The sequence below is a fragment of the Malassezia sympodialis genome, genomic scaffold (genome assembly GCF_000349305.1).
Source record: "Malassezia sympodialis ATCC 42132 genomic scaffold, msy_sf_6, whole genome shotgun sequence".
Lineage (NCBI taxonomy): Eukaryota > Fungi > Basidiomycota > Malasseziomycetes > Malasseziales > Malasseziaceae > Malassezia > Malassezia sympodialis.
Genome location: NW_017387804.1, coordinates 245,625 through 259,753, shown reverse-complemented (window position 1 = coordinate 259,753; position 14,129 = coordinate 245,625). Strand labels below are relative to the sequence as shown.

At 62.5% G+C, this 14,129-nt stretch overlaps 6 protein-coding genes across 6 annotated transcripts; 4 read left to right on the top strand and 2 right to left on the bottom strand.

The window, feature by feature from the left end:
- Positions 1-21: 21 nt before the first annotated feature.
- MSY001_1512 (uncharacterized protein) lies at positions 22-1,332 on the bottom strand (the record flags this gene model as incomplete). Its single annotated transcript, XM_018883316.1, has 1 exon — positions 22-1,332. One exon carries the CDS (start codon positions 1,330-1,332, stop codon positions 22-24), a length of 1,311 nt encoding a protein of 436 aa, XP_018740088.1.
- Positions 1,333-1,405: 73 nt separating this feature from the next.
- MSY001_1511 (uncharacterized protein) lies at positions 1,406-3,358 on the top strand (the record flags this gene model as incomplete). The annotated part of the gene is made up of 1 exon (XM_018883315.1): positions 1,406-3,358. The coding sequence occupies one exon, from the start codon at positions 1,406-1,408 to the stop codon at positions 3,356-3,358; it is 1,953 nt and encodes a 650-aa protein (XP_018740087.1).
- A 54-nt stretch (positions 3,359-3,412) lies between these two features.
- Positions 3,413-6,230, top strand: MSY001_1510 (uncharacterized protein; the record flags this gene model as incomplete). Its single annotated transcript, XM_018883314.1, has 2 exons — positions 3,413-6,118; positions 6,141-6,230. The coding sequence occupies 2 exons, from the start codon at positions 3,413-3,415 to the stop codon at positions 6,228-6,230; spliced, it is 2,796 nt and encodes a 931-aa protein (XP_018740086.1).
- A 151-nt stretch (positions 6,231-6,381) lies between these two features.
- MSY001_1509 (uncharacterized protein) lies at positions 6,382-9,896 on the top strand (the record flags this gene model as incomplete). Its single annotated transcript, XM_018883313.1, has 2 exons — positions 6,382-6,394; positions 6,424-9,896. 2 exons carry the CDS (start codon positions 6,382-6,384, stop codon positions 9,894-9,896), a joined length of 3,486 nt encoding a protein of 1,161 aa, XP_018740085.1.
- A 55-nt stretch (positions 9,897-9,951) lies between these two features.
- Positions 9,952-10,533, bottom strand: MSY001_1508 (uncharacterized protein; the record flags this gene model as incomplete). The annotated part of the gene is made up of 1 exon (XM_018883312.1): positions 9,952-10,533. One exon carries the CDS (start codon positions 10,531-10,533, stop codon positions 9,952-9,954), a length of 582 nt encoding a protein of 193 aa, XP_018740084.1.
- Positions 10,534-10,744: 211 nt separating this feature from the next.
- MSY001_1507 (uncharacterized protein) lies at positions 10,745-14,098 on the top strand (the record flags this gene model as incomplete). Its single annotated transcript, XM_018883311.1, has 3 exons — positions 10,745-11,789; positions 12,034-12,179; positions 12,206-14,098. 3 exons carry the CDS (start codon positions 10,745-10,747, stop codon positions 14,096-14,098), a joined length of 3,084 nt encoding a protein of 1,027 aa, XP_018740083.1.
- Between the last annotated feature and the right edge of the window lie 31 nt (positions 14,099-14,129).

Sequence of the window (14,129 nt, the reverse complement as noted above, 5' to 3'; positions counted from 1 at the left end):
ACGGCGTCTACGGCGTCCTAGCTATAGGCTCTTCTGGAAGGACAAGAAGAGCAGCTCGTAGCCCTCAAACTCGTACAAAATGCGATCGCGCTTCGCATAGCCAGGCAGCGTAAGTGCCCGCAGCGCCGTCACGCTGCTCGGGTCGTCGGTCGAGACAAAGAGCGTAAGCGTAAAGCTACCCGGCTCAAACATCTGCACGACGCGGTGCACGAGCGCCGGGACGTGCGTGAGGTCACCGCCCTCGTCGTCCATGCCGCCCTCGCAGTCGAGCGCCACATTGGTCTCGAACGAGGCGTAGCTGCTACCGGGCTCTGGCGTCACGTGCACCGTCCAGTAGCCTGCCGAGTGGTGCGGCGAGGCGGGGACGAGCGCATTGGCGCTGTAGCCGCACGGCTCAAACGCAAACGCGTCGAGCTGCGTGTGTGCAAACAGGTCTGCGAGGCCCATGTTGCGCGAGAGCTGCGCGCCCAGCTCGTGCGCGCGGTCCGCATTGCAGTCGTCCTTCGCATCGAAGAAGAAGCTCTGCGAGACACGCGGCGACAGGTCGGTCATGAGGATCTCGAGCGTCGAGTCGTCGCCGACCACGCGAGTGGCGCGCGGGCACACGGGTGCCTCGTCCGGATCCGTGTGCTGCGCCATGTACAGCAGCCAATGGTCGCCATTCATCTTGCCGACCGTGTACGCCGCGCCGTGGTCAAAGTACTGGTCGAGCCACTGCGTCTCGAGCTCCCAGTCGCGGTGCGGCCCCTGCTGCTTCTCGGGGAACATGAAGCTCTTGCGGCTGTAAAAGACACGCTGCACGTACGAGCCCAGCATCTTGCCGTCCGCCTCGCCAGCGAGGGCGGCCGCCAGCATGGTGCTCGACACACTGCTCGACTGCAGTGATAGCGACTCCTCGTCAAAGAGCGTTGCCTTGGCAATGCGCAGCAGGCGCTCCAGGCCCAGCAGCAGCGTCGTCGTGCCGCACGTCTTGAGGACGACCTTGTGGGGGTATACGAACATGGACGACTCACTCAGCAGATACGCGTCGACGTCCGCGTTCGTCACAATACTCAGCGTCTTACATTTGACAAGCTCGAGCATGCTCTCCCATGTGCTCTTCGGCACCCGCCGCAGGCCCAGGCGCCCGCCGAGCGTAACGTGCCGCTCGGCCATCGCCCGCTGGCACTCCGGCAGAGCCTCAACACTCGGAGCAAACCACAACTCCAGCAGCTTCTCAGGGCCCTCAAAGGGTCCGCCCAGATCCTTCATGTCCACAGCCGGCACCTCCATGTCGTCCCATTGCCGCTCGGCCGCCGCCGCACTCGCTCGTGCGTCTGCGTCCATGACCATGGCCAAGGTTCACGGCCGAGACGACGAAAAACGCCGGTCCTTCCCCTCCACCTTCGAAGACCCCGCCTCCCGCATGAGCCAAGGCGCAGCCTCCCTGCTGCTCGCCCACAAGCCTCACGGGCGCATTCTCCTTGTGATCGGCGAGGGGAAGCTCGCGCTCCAGAGAGCGCGAGCCGCAGTCGACGCAGGCATGCGCGCTGTCCTTGCGTGGCACACGCCCCATGACCCGACGGAGCCCGGCATCGAGTGCGTGGCGATCGAGCGCGATACCCTATTCCCTGCGCCTGCGCAGGAAGCCGCCTGTGCAGAGGCATGGGCGCACCTGCTCGATCGCATTGATACGCCTGACAAGAACCTCTTTGCCGTCTGCGTCACAGACACCCTCGCCACTGTCGTGCCCGAGGCCCACGCGCGACGCGCCAGGTGCGAGGTGCTCGCGCACGCCTGCCGCGCACGCCGCCTCCCCCTGAACGTGACGGACGTGCCGGATCTATGTGACTATGCGTTTCCGGCGACGCACAGTTTCGCGGGCGCGCACGACTCGCCGTCTCTACAGATCGCTGTCACCACCAACGGCAAGGGATGCAGGCTCGCGGGGCGCATCCGCCGACACATTGTCAGCTCACTACCTGCGTCGATCGGTGTTGCCGTTGACCGCATTGGAGATATGCGCGAGCGCGCCAAGTCGGCGGCTGGCCATGCTGTCGACGCGGGCGAGCACGAAGACGAGCCGTCGCTGGGCGACACACTGGGCTACCACGCGCCTATGGAACCCATACCGGCTCCTGACGCCTGCACGTTGCAGCGGAGGCGCATGCAGTGGATTGCACAGATCAGCGAGTATTGGCCCCTGGACAAGCTCGCGGCGCTCACGCCGAGCGAGATGCAGGCCCTCCTCGAGACGGACATGCCTCTGCGCAACAACGCCTTGCCTGACCCGGACGAGCGTGCATCCAAGCGCTCTCGGCACGACCTCACCGTCGAGCCCCAGTCCCGAGGGCGCGTGTTCCTCCTGGGCTCGGGCCCAGGACACCCAGGGCTGCTGACTGTGGCGGCGCGCGACATCCTGACGTCGCCCACGACCGACCTGATCCTCTCCGACAAGCTTGTGCCTACGGCCGTCCTCGCCCTCATCCCTGCGACCACGCCGCTGGTCATTGCGAAAAAGTTTCCAGGCAATGCAGAGGGCGCACAGTCCGAGCTCATTGCGCAGGCGCTCGAGGCCGCACAGCAGGGCAAGACGGTCGTGCGGCTCAAGCAGGGAGACCCGTATATCTACGGCCGAGGCGGAGAGGAGCTCGTCGCGTGCCAAAACGCGGGCATCGAGTGCACCGTGGTGCCGGGCATCTCTAGTGCCATGGCCGGACCGCTCATGGTCGGTATCCCCGTGACGCAGCGCGGAGCCGCGGAATCGTTTGTCATGTGCACAGGCGTTGGCCGCGGCGGCAAGCGTGTGCGCCTGCCGGGCTACGAGCGCTCCCGCACGATGGTCGTCCTCATGGGCGTCGCGCGCCTCGCGGCCGTCGTCGATACGCTGCTGGCCGACGAGAGCGAGGGACGCGCCGGCCCGGCCTATCCCCCGTACACTCCCATGGCCATTATCGAGCGCGCGAGCTCAGAGGACCAGCGCATGATCGCGACGACGATCGAGCGCATCGTCGATGTGATGGAGCACCACATCTCCGATGGACAGCGCCCGCCAGGTATGCTGGTCGTCGGCTGGGCCGTCCTCAGTCTCACGGGTCCTGTCGCAGGCGCCCGCGTCCTGGACGACGAGTCACGCTGTGCTGCCGAGCATGCAGACGCTAGCGCGGCAGCGCATGCATTGGCCGCCTGCGACCGCGAGCGGATCGATGCGTGGCTCGGCCCGTCGGGCTTCCGCATCGTCGAGGGATTGCCCCCCGGCTTTGAGCGTTTCCCCGCATCGAGCGCACTGCGCGCAGACGATGCCACACCGGCGCCGCGCTCCGCCACGGGCTGGGCTGCACCGCGCTACGACGCAGCGCCGCGCGCCGTAGGATGCTAGTCACGTGACCACAACACCCACGCGTCGCGCCGCGACCCTGACCGGTGTGCTGCGATGTCGAGCACGGGCGGGGCGGCGCCCTCGGCGCACCGCGTGTCGCGCTCGATCCCCTTCACGCCCGGGCGCACAGCGTCGAGTCATGGTGCTGCGATGAGCGCAAAGCAGTACGACCGCTACTTGCGCCGGCTTTCGGCTGTGCAGCACTCGACCCGGCGGGCCATGCGCACCCTCGACGACTCGGTGCAAGAAGAGGAGCTCGAGGCCGGCGAGGAGGCCACGCCTACCGCACACGTGCCACCCGAGCGCACACGCGCGCTCCCGCCTCAGATCCGCCAGCTTGAACGGGGCGGCGGCGCGCCGGCGGCGGCGGCGGCGCCCGCGCCAGAGTCGTACCTGCAAGAGCCGTCGTTTGTGTTGAACCCCCTGAGCGGGCGCCTACCGTCGATGACGCCCCGGAAACTTGCGCGGCCGCGCGCCTATGATGTGGACGACCCGAATGCGTCGACAGAGGGACTGTCAGCCGCCGAGCGGCTCATCACGCTCGACACGCTGGACGCGACGCTCCAGGACGTGCTGCTCGTGGAGGACCTGCTGTATATCCTGATCGGCATCGAGGGGAACTATGTCCAGTTTGCGCCTGACTACCGCCCCGACGACCTCGGCCACCGCCTCAATGGCGCACGCTACGTGATTGATGCGGCCCTCGATGCATCGCTGCGCGAGCTTGTGGAGCGGATCCTGCCGCTGGCCAGCTACTACACGTCCATCTATGCGTTTGTCGAGTGCGAGTCCGGCCTGGAGTACGGCACCGTGATGCATGCGCTGTGTGCGGCGATCCGCACGCAGCTGTGCCAGTACGAGGACCTCGTGGCGCAGATGGAGCAGCGGATGCTCAGCTCGCCGGACTTTACGCTGCAGCAGCTCTGGCGGGCCATGCACCCCATGCTGCGCACGTTTGGCCTCGTGCATGCACTGACCTCGGACATTGCAAGCATCACGCATGCGGATGTCCTGCCGCGCCTGGAAGACGAGAACTTGTCCGAAGGGTCAGATACGAGCTTTGACAGTGATGCGTCGCAGCTGGAGCGCGACCGCCGGGCGCTCCTGGGCCTCGACGAATTCCAGACGGAGGACATTGCCGGCGGTATCGTCAAGGGCGGCGAAGTCCTGTCCATGCTGTGGGACCGCTTGACCCAGCTGGGCGGCGATCCCGTGGCGCATGCCCTGTACTTGCAGCTGTTCCGCGAGGCATCGCAGCCGTATGCCCGCACCCTGCTGCGGTGGATCACCTCTGGCGTGCTGCTCGATCCGTACGAGGAGTTTATGGTCGTCGAAGACGCCCGAGTGACGCGGGCCTCGCTCGAGTCGGACCCGACGGACGAGTACTGGGAGCGGCGATATATGCTGCGCGATGAGCGGTACCTGGCCCAGCGTGAGCAGCTGGCACGCGAGGGCGATATGCTGCCCGCCGACGATGTCGACGAGGCGCGTGGCGAGCTGACAGGCGGCGCGAAGATCCCCGCATTCCTGCAGCCGTGGAAGCACAAGATCTTGCTCGCTGGTAAGTACCTGAATGCGATCCGCGAGTGTGGGATCGACGTGTCCAATGGGCAGTCGGAGCGCGTCCAGACCCTGTTTGGCCTGCAGGACGCGCATGTGGAAGCCTATCTCGCGCTCGACGCGAAGCAGGAGCGGGTCGTGATGGACGACGAGGCCTTTGCTACGTGCATTGAGCGCGCGTACCAGCGCGCGAACGCGGCGTTGCTGTGCCTGCTTAAGGACGACAAGGACATCATTGCGCGGCTGTGCTCGCTGAAGCACTACTTTTTCTTCGCGCAGTCCGACTTTCTCCAGACGTTTATGGACCAGTCCGGCCACGAGCTCCGCAAGATGGTCGACCCCTTCCGCGTCCGCGAGACAACCCTGCTCCGCCTGCAGACCCAGCTGGACATGGCGCTTGGCAGCTCCGACAGCGTAGGCTTCCTCGACCCGTACCGCGAAGATCTGCGCGTGGATTTGGCGAAAGAGCGCGCGTACGACCAGCTGCAGCGCATCGCCGATACCAAGGGCGTCGTGGAAGTCGCTAAGCTACGCGCTAAGCAGCAAGCGGAGCGCCAGCAGCACGGGACGCGCGAGGTCGTCATGTACCTGCTGCAGTTTGACGTGCAGGTGCAGTTTCCCGTGTCACTGGTCATTTCCAAGAAGAATATCCTGCGGTGGCAGTTCATCCACCGCTGCCTCCTCTTGTTCAAGCAGCTGGAGCGCGCGCTCACAGAGGTCTGGGTCGAGCAGACGATGCCGGCGTGGCGGCGCAAGGACCGGCGTGCGCACGCGGCGCCGATGGAGGCGTGGAAGATGCGCATCCATCTCCTTCGCCAACGCATGCTGCTTCTGGTGCAGCAGCTGCTGGCGTTCTATACCAGCGAGATCATCGAGCCCCACTGGCACGCACTGGAGCGCCAACTGCATGCCGCACGCTCGGTCGACCAGTTTATGAAGCACCATTTCGACTTCCTCAACACCTGCCGCAAAGAGTGTATGCTGACAGACTATCGTTACCTCGAGTGCCACCGCAAGCTTATGAATACAATTACGGCATTTACAGAAAGTCGCACGCGCTTTACGGAGCAGTACGAGGCCATGCAGCGGGCGGTGGACGACTGGCACAGGCTCGCCGACGACACAGCACCACCGCCCGTGCTCCTCGACGACCGAGATATTCTATCGAAAATCGAGGCGAGTTGGAACAAGCACTCACGTGTACGTTCATTGACTGACCCAGACCTTCCGCGACGTCGTCAACTTCTTGTCCACCACCGACAATCCCGCGGCCCTGCCGCTGGCGTATCGGCTGCAGACGCTGCTTCCATAGCCCAGGCTGTGCCTTCGGCCGAGCCACGCCCCAGGGCGCCAGCGCGAAGCCAGGTCCGAATCACACCACCGGGGTCACCATCCTGTCCATACGGCTCTGTACTCGAGTGCACTGAATTCGGGAATAGCATCACCTATTCTTACTGCTCCCTATGTCGTCTAAACGTACGTATGCTCATGCGCTCATGCCGCAGCGATTCACGAGTTTGACGCCAAGCTCCTAATCAACTACTGGCTTCCCCGCTCGGCAGACGCCAGCCCCGAGGCTGTGGCGTCGCCGTCGTTCCGTGCGCCCACCGCTCGCGTCGCTCAGATCGCTTGGGATGCCAGCACGCAGAGCCTGACACCGGACGAGTATCTGCCGTCGTGGGTCTTTACCTCGAAGCTCGTGGCCAAGCCAGACCAGCTGATCAAGCGCCGTGGCAAAGCGGGTCTGCTCAAACTGAATGCGGACTGGCCCGACGCCAAGGCGTGGATCGCCGCGCGGGCCGGCCAGCCCCAAAAGGTAGGTGTATTCACGCTCACGCAACAGGTGGAGGCTGTCACGGGCCGCCTGACCCACTTCCTGGTCGAGCCCTTTTGCCCGCATGCACCCGAGACGGAGTTCTACGTGTGCATCAATTCGGCACGCGAGGGCGATTATGTCCTGTTCACACACGAAGGTGGCGTGGATGTGGGCGACGTCGATGCCAAGGCGAAGAAGCTGCTGATCCCCGCGAATCCCCAGGAGCCGTTCCCGCCGCGCGAGCAGTGGACGCGCACCCTGTTGCCCGAGGTCCCGGAGAACAAAAAGGAATTCCTGACAGACTTTTTGGTCCGCCTCTACAGCGTGTATGTGGACCTGCACTTTGCATACCTTGAGATCAACCCCCTCGTCGTGACGGACGACCAGGTCTACTACCTGGACATGGCAGCCAAGCTCGACCAGACGGCCGACTACCTCTGCGGTCCCAAGTGGGCCATTGCACGCGAGCCGAGCGCGTATGGAGAGGCCAGCGCCCCGACGTCGGGCGCCCTCACTGAGGACCGCGGTCCGCCCATGGTCTGGCCCGCGCCGTTCGGTCGCGAGCTCACCGCGGAGGAGGCGTACATCTCCAAACTCGACGCGGGCACGGGCGCGTCCCTGAAGTTGACGGTGCTGAATGCAGCAGGCCGCATCTGGACAATGGTGGCAGGTGGCGGCGCCTCGGTCGTGTACAGTGATGCGATTGCCGCCCATGGGTTCGCGCACGAGCTGGCGAACTACGGCGAGTATTCGGGCGCGCCTACCGAAACGCAAACGTTCGAGTATGCCAAGACGCTGCTAGACCTAATGACGCGCGGCGAGCCGCACCCTGACGGCAAGCTGCTCATCATCGGCGGTGGTATCGCCAACTTTACCAATGTGGCTGCGACCTTCAAGGGCATCATCCGTGCTCTGAAGCAGTTCAAGCCGCTGCTGGTCAAGCACCAAGTCCGCATCTTTGTACGCCGTGGTGGTCCCAACTACCAGGAGGGTTTGCGCGCGATGCGCCTGCTGGGTGAAGAGCTTGGCGTGCCGATCCAGGTGTACGGCCCTGAGACACACATCACTGACATTGTGCCTCTTGCCCTGGGCCTCAAGCGTCCCGAGGACATGGTCCTCAACGAGGCGGGCTCCATGGCACCTGCGTCTGTCCAGCAGGAGGCGCCAGCGCAGGCGGCCCCCACGGAGTCGACGACGCCGAACGTCGGCGCTGTGAACCTTGTCACCGGTGAGCGGATTCAGCCGCAGGACCAGATCGTGCACTTCCAGACGGACGACTCAACGAAGCGCCCCTGGTTCATGCCATTCGACGAGCATACGCGCTCTCTCGTGTACGGCTTGCAGCCCCGCGCGATCCAGGGCATGCTCGACTTTGACTTTGCGTGTGGCCGCGAGAAGCCCTCGGTAGCGGCGATGGTGTACCCCTTCGGCGGCCATCACATCCAAAAGTTCTACTGGGGCACCAAGGAGACGCTCTTGCCTGTGTACCAGAGCTTACAGGAGGCCGTCAAGAAGCACCCCGATGTCGACGTGGTGGTCAACTTCGCCTCAAGTCGCTCGGTGTACTCGTCCTCGCTCGAGGTCCTGGCCATCCCGCAGATTCGTGCGCTGGCGTTGATCGCTGAGGGCGTGCCCGAGCGCTACGCACGCGAGATTCTGTGGCGCGCGAAGAATGCGTCTGTTCTGGTCATCGGCCCTGCCACTGTGGGTGGTATCAAGCCGGGCTGCTTCCGCATCGGTAACTCGGGCGGTATGATGGACAACATCGTCGCCTCGAAGCTGTACCGCGCGGGATCGGTGGGCTACGTGTCCAAGTCGGGTGGCATGTCCAACGAATTGAACAACATCCTGTCGTTCACCACGAATGGCACCTACGAGGGCATTGCCATCGGTGGTGACCGCTACCCCGCGACCACCTTCATCGACCATCTGCTGCGCTACGAGAACGACCCGAACTGCAAGATGCTCGTGCTCCTGGGCGAGGTCGGCGGCGTGGAGGAGTACCGCGTCATCGAGGCCGTCCAGCAGGGCCGCATCACGAAGCCCATCGTGGCGTGGGCGATTGGCACGTGTGCCAGCATGTTCACCACCGAGGTGCAGTTCGGTCACGCCGGCTCGATGGCCAACAGCGAGGCAGAGACGGCGAACGCCAAGAACGCGGCCATGCGCGCTGCCGGCTTCGTGGTGCCGGACACGTTCGAGGACATGCCGACCGTGCTGTGCCGGACGTACGAGCGCCTGGTCCAGAACGGCACGATCAAGCCCAAGGCTGAGCGTCCGCCGCCGCCGATCCCCATGGACTACAAGTGGGCGCAGGAGCTGGGCATGGTGCGTAAGCCAGCGGCCTTCATCTCGACCATCTCGGACGAGCGTGGCGCGGAGCTGATGTACTCGGGCGTGAAGATCTCGGACGTATTTGGCTCGAACATGGGCATCGGCGGTGTCGTGTCCCTGCTCTGGTTTAAGCGCCCGCTGCCGCCCGTGTGCACCAAGTTTATCGAGATGACACTTATGCTCACGGCGGACCACGGACCGGCCGTGAGCGGTGCCATGAACACGATTATCACGTCGCGTGCCGGCAAGGACCTCATCTCGTCGCTTGTGTCGGGTCTGCTGACCATCGGTGACCGCTTCGGTGGCGCGCTAGACAATGCTGCGCGCGAGTTCTCGTCCGCCTTCGACCGTGGCCTGACGCCCCGCGAGTTTGTGGACTCCATGCGCAAGGCCAACAAGCTGATCCCCGGTATTGGCCACCGCATCAAGAGTGTGTCGAACCCCGACTACCGCGTGGAGGTGGTGAAGGACTACGTTCAAAAGAACTTTGAGTCGCACAAGCTGCTGGACTATGCACTGGCCGTGGAGAAGGTGACGACCGCAAAGAAGGACACGCTGATTCTCAACGTGGACGGCTGCATTGCCGTGTGCTTCGTCGACTTGCTGCGTGGCTCTGGCGCCTTTACGCCCGAGGAGGCCGACGAGTACGTGCAGATTGGTGCGCTCAACGGCCTCTTTACGCTGGGCCGCACGATCGGCTTCATCGGCCACCACTTGGACCAGAAGCGTCTCAAGACGCCGCTGTACCGCCACCCAGCTGATGACTTCCATATTGAGATGGCGACGCCGTCGCGTGTGGTCGGCAACTACGACCCGCACCACCAGTAAATAGGGGAGACCATGAAGTCTACACGACTATCGTAACAAGAAGGACAGAGTACCCTTAGAGCATGCAAAGACCCACAGTCGAGGCCGCCGTGGCCGCCAGCACCGTGTAGCCCGCGAGGTACGAAGAGCGCAACTGCAGGAAGAAGCCCCAGTCCCACGAAAGGTGACGCAGTCCGTTCAGGCAGTGGTACGAGAACGTCGCAGCAAGCGGCGCCTTAATAGCAAGCTTCGCCCACACGGGCATCTGCGAAACAAGATCCACGAGAGAACCCGAAGACAGGAGTTCGCCCAGGCCGGCGTGCGGCGCAGCCAGGTAGGCAATGGCGTATGCATAAAGACCAGCGCTCAAACCAACACCAGTGAAACGGTGGCCAATCGAACTGAACCAGGTCAGCTGCGGCTGGTAAATAGTCAGGTGAGGCGAAATCGGACGCTCGTTGCGGCGCTGGTTCAGCTGCTTCAGGTCCTGCTCCTCGGACAACGAGACCACCTTGGCCGGCGGCTGCTTCGACCAGGTAAGGGCACGGGTCACAGACGAGGTGTGCAGGGCACGCTGAGACAGGCGCATGGGCCCAAAAATACCCTGCGTCGATGCCAGAGGCGACTGCACAAGACGCGAAGCCACAAACAGACTCATCCTGGCTGGTCGCGGACGATGAGAGAGAACCGCTCGGTGGGCCACTAGCACGGCCGGCTGGGGCCAGCCGGGTTCCGCCAACCACCTCGTGGGCATTGCATGCACCCGCTCGGAAACAACCGGATTGGCCTGGGCCCACGTAGGCTGAGTCAGCATGACCTACCCTCCACGGTCGCTCAGCGCTCCATCGCCCGGTCGACGTGGTGCGAACATGGCCTTTGCGGTGCCTCCTCCGTACGCTACGTCAGTGCGAGACCGCACATCCGAATTTCACACGGCGCTCAACAAGTATGGGACACAGGCAGCTCCAGCTCCACAGACAAAGCGCCTAACAAGCGCTCACGCGCAGTTCTCCCAACGTGCCCATGCTGTGGCGCGCGATTTGACGGCCACCACGGCCAAGCTCGACCGATTGTCGCAGCTCGCCCGCAGGAAAACCCTGTTTGATGACCGGCCGGTCGAGATCTCCGAGCTGACATACATTATCAAGCATGACATTGCGGGCCTGAACCGCCAGCTGGCAGAGCTGCAGCAGCTGTCAGGCCACGCGCAGAGAGGCAGTAAAAATCGGGCTGACGAGCATCGCAGCAATGTAGTAACCATGCTGCAGTCGACATTGGCCACGACAACGACCAGCTTCCAGGAGATCTTGGAGGTGCGTACCCAAAATATGAAGGCATCGAAGGACCGCTCGGAGCAGTTTTTCCAGGGCGCGGCGCCTGTGCTCTCCGAGCAGCGCTCGAAATCGCCGCTCTACACGTTAGCGCGCGCACCTCATGGTGAAGCGAACCCAGGCCTTGGTGCCGCCAGCCGGCCTGCGGCCTCCTTGTCAGCACCGTCTGCGTCTGCACTTACGCACCGACACCCCTCCAGCGCGCAGATCCTGCCGGACGAAGAGTCGCGCAGTACAGACAAAGGCTTCTTAGCGCTTGATATGATGGAGACAGGTGCGATGCAGCAGCAGCAATTGATGCTCAACGAGTTTGAGGACCAGCAGTCAAGCTACTTGCAGCAGCGCTCGAATGCGATCGAGTCGATTGAATCAACTATCTCTGAACTAGGGCAGATTTTCGGGCAGCTCGCACATATGGTGGCACAGCAGGGAGAGATGGTGCAGCGCATCGACGACGATGTACTGCAAGTCTCCGACAACGTTGAAGGGGCACGGCGAGAGTTGCTGAAGTACTATGCGACGATCTCCAACAACCGGTGGCTTATGTTAAAGATTTTTGGCGTCCTTATCATTTTCTTCCTACGTACGTGGCATGCGCTTACCTGTTTCAGTGTTTATCCTCATTTCCTGAATGTCGAGGGATGCCTGTATACCCGCTCCGCCTGGAAGCCCGTATGGTACATTAGCAAATAATTTAGTAGTCGTCTGGCCAAACGCAGCACTACGCGTGGCCCCATAGAATCTTCGTACCCCCACTATTTGCGCTACTATGGTGGATGTGGTGAGAGCGCCTTCTATGCCCCTGTTGTATCCTAATGTACCAACAGGCGAGGGCATTCCACCCAACGTCTCACATGCCGTGTCCGTCTCGTTGCCTCGATGGCAAGATATTGTGGACTACGAAGAAGGCCGCCTCACCGACGCGATGCAGACGGGCTACCCGCGCTTCTTCATTCATCGCTCGATTCAGAAGGTCCGTTCATAAATCTAACGATCAAGCTTGCCAAGATGATGCGTGACAAGTTTGCCCGGCCCGACGAAGACTGCATGCTGTTCCCGTCGGGCACGAACGCGTCACAGTGCCGCGACTTTATTCGCGGTATGGAAGCGCGACGCGTGCCAGCGTCGCCTCTTCCTCCGGTGCGCATCGTGCGCTTTAGTCTCATGGCGCAAAAGTCGCAGGACAGCCTGTCTGATTGCGTGTGCATGCACAGTGACTCGTGTATCCGCCTTTACATCGTGCTATTTCCTGCGCAGGTCATGGGCATTGCCAAGCAGTTTTGGCAGCACACAGGCGTGGGCATCTCAAGCCGCATGGCCGAAGAGTGTCTCCGCATTTTAATGCACAACGAGTCGTTGCTCATGCCCCGTGGCGATCTGGGCGCCAAAGCGCATATGACCAGTGGGCGCCGCGGATCCCACAATCCCAACGGTGCCAGCGGCGTTTCCGCACGTGGTGGTGGCTTTGGGCGCGGCCGGTACTCGCGAGGTGTAGACAACCTGTGGGCAAGTGATTCCGCCAGCTCTAGCACCGTCCAGCCTGACGCAGCGAGTGCATCAATGACAGCCCCCGACGATGAGGAGCTTACGATCGAACAGTCTGTGTATGTGGAAGAGCGGTTTGGGCGTAACCTACCCTTTGAGCTAGCTAAAGACGCCCGCATTGCGCTACGTCGGCGAATCGCCGGCACGCTCGTCGGTGACATGGCGGACGAGCCCGCAGACCATGCAGTCAGTGCTCGCCAGGTGAAAGGCATTACGGAAGAGGATGTGTACCTGTTCCCATGCGGCATGTCCAGCATTTTTCATGCGCACTTGACGATCATGCAAGAGCGTGCATGTCTCCAGCGCGGTGAGCCGCTGACCCCTGCCTCTTGTGCCAAAGCCATTGGCAGCATGAAAGACCCCTCATTCATGTACGGTCCCTACACAATCGGCAAGTCGGTGTGTTTTGGTTTCCCTTACACCGACACCCTGAAGGTGTTGCAGAAATGGGGCCCAGGCTGTCACTTTTTCGGGCATGGAACGGACGCAGATCTTAACCAACTGGAAGAGCTGCTCGCCTCGCAGCCGGCCAACGAACCGCGCATACATGCCCTGTTTTGTGAGTTTCCCAGCAATCCTTTGTTGCGGTCGCCTGACCTGGCCCGCATTCGTCGCCTGGCAGACCAGTACGACTTTTGCGTGGTCATCGACGAGACTGTGGGCAATTTCGTTAATGTGGAAGTGTTACCCTATGCCGACATCGTGGTATCCAGTCTCACTAAAGTATTTTCGGGGGAATGCAACGTCATGGGTGGCTCGCTCGTGTTGAATCCAATGGGCCGGCACGCCGACTCCTTGCGCGCTGTTTTGTCTGCCAACTACGCGGACACGCAATGGGTGGAAGATGCCATTTTCCTAGAGCGCAACTCGCGCGAGTTTGTGGCGCGCATCGCTCAAATTGACCATAACGCTGAAACGGTTTCGGACTTTTGTCATAACAAGAGTCGCGCAGCAGGGTGCGACGACAGCATGATACAGGCGGTATACTACCCCAAGTATATCACGCGGGAGCACTACGATGCGTGCCGGCGGAAGCAGCCATACACCTCGATTGGCACGGCGGCGCGGCAGGGTGGCTATGGTGGTCTGTTATCCCTGGAGTTCACAACACGCGAAGCTGCACAAGTCTTCTATGACAGTCTGACGTGTGCCAAAGGCCCCTCGCTCGGCACCAACTGCACACTTGCGTGTCCATACACCCTGCTTGCACACTACGCCGAGCTGGACTGGGCGGCCGGGATGGACGTGAGCAGCAATCTCGTGCGAGTCAGTGTGGGTGTCGAAAATACCCAGGCGCTCTTGGCTGACTTTGCCTCGGCGCTAGCAGCGGCGGAGGCCACACGCTGAACACAACGACACGTTTCAACACACGTGGTAT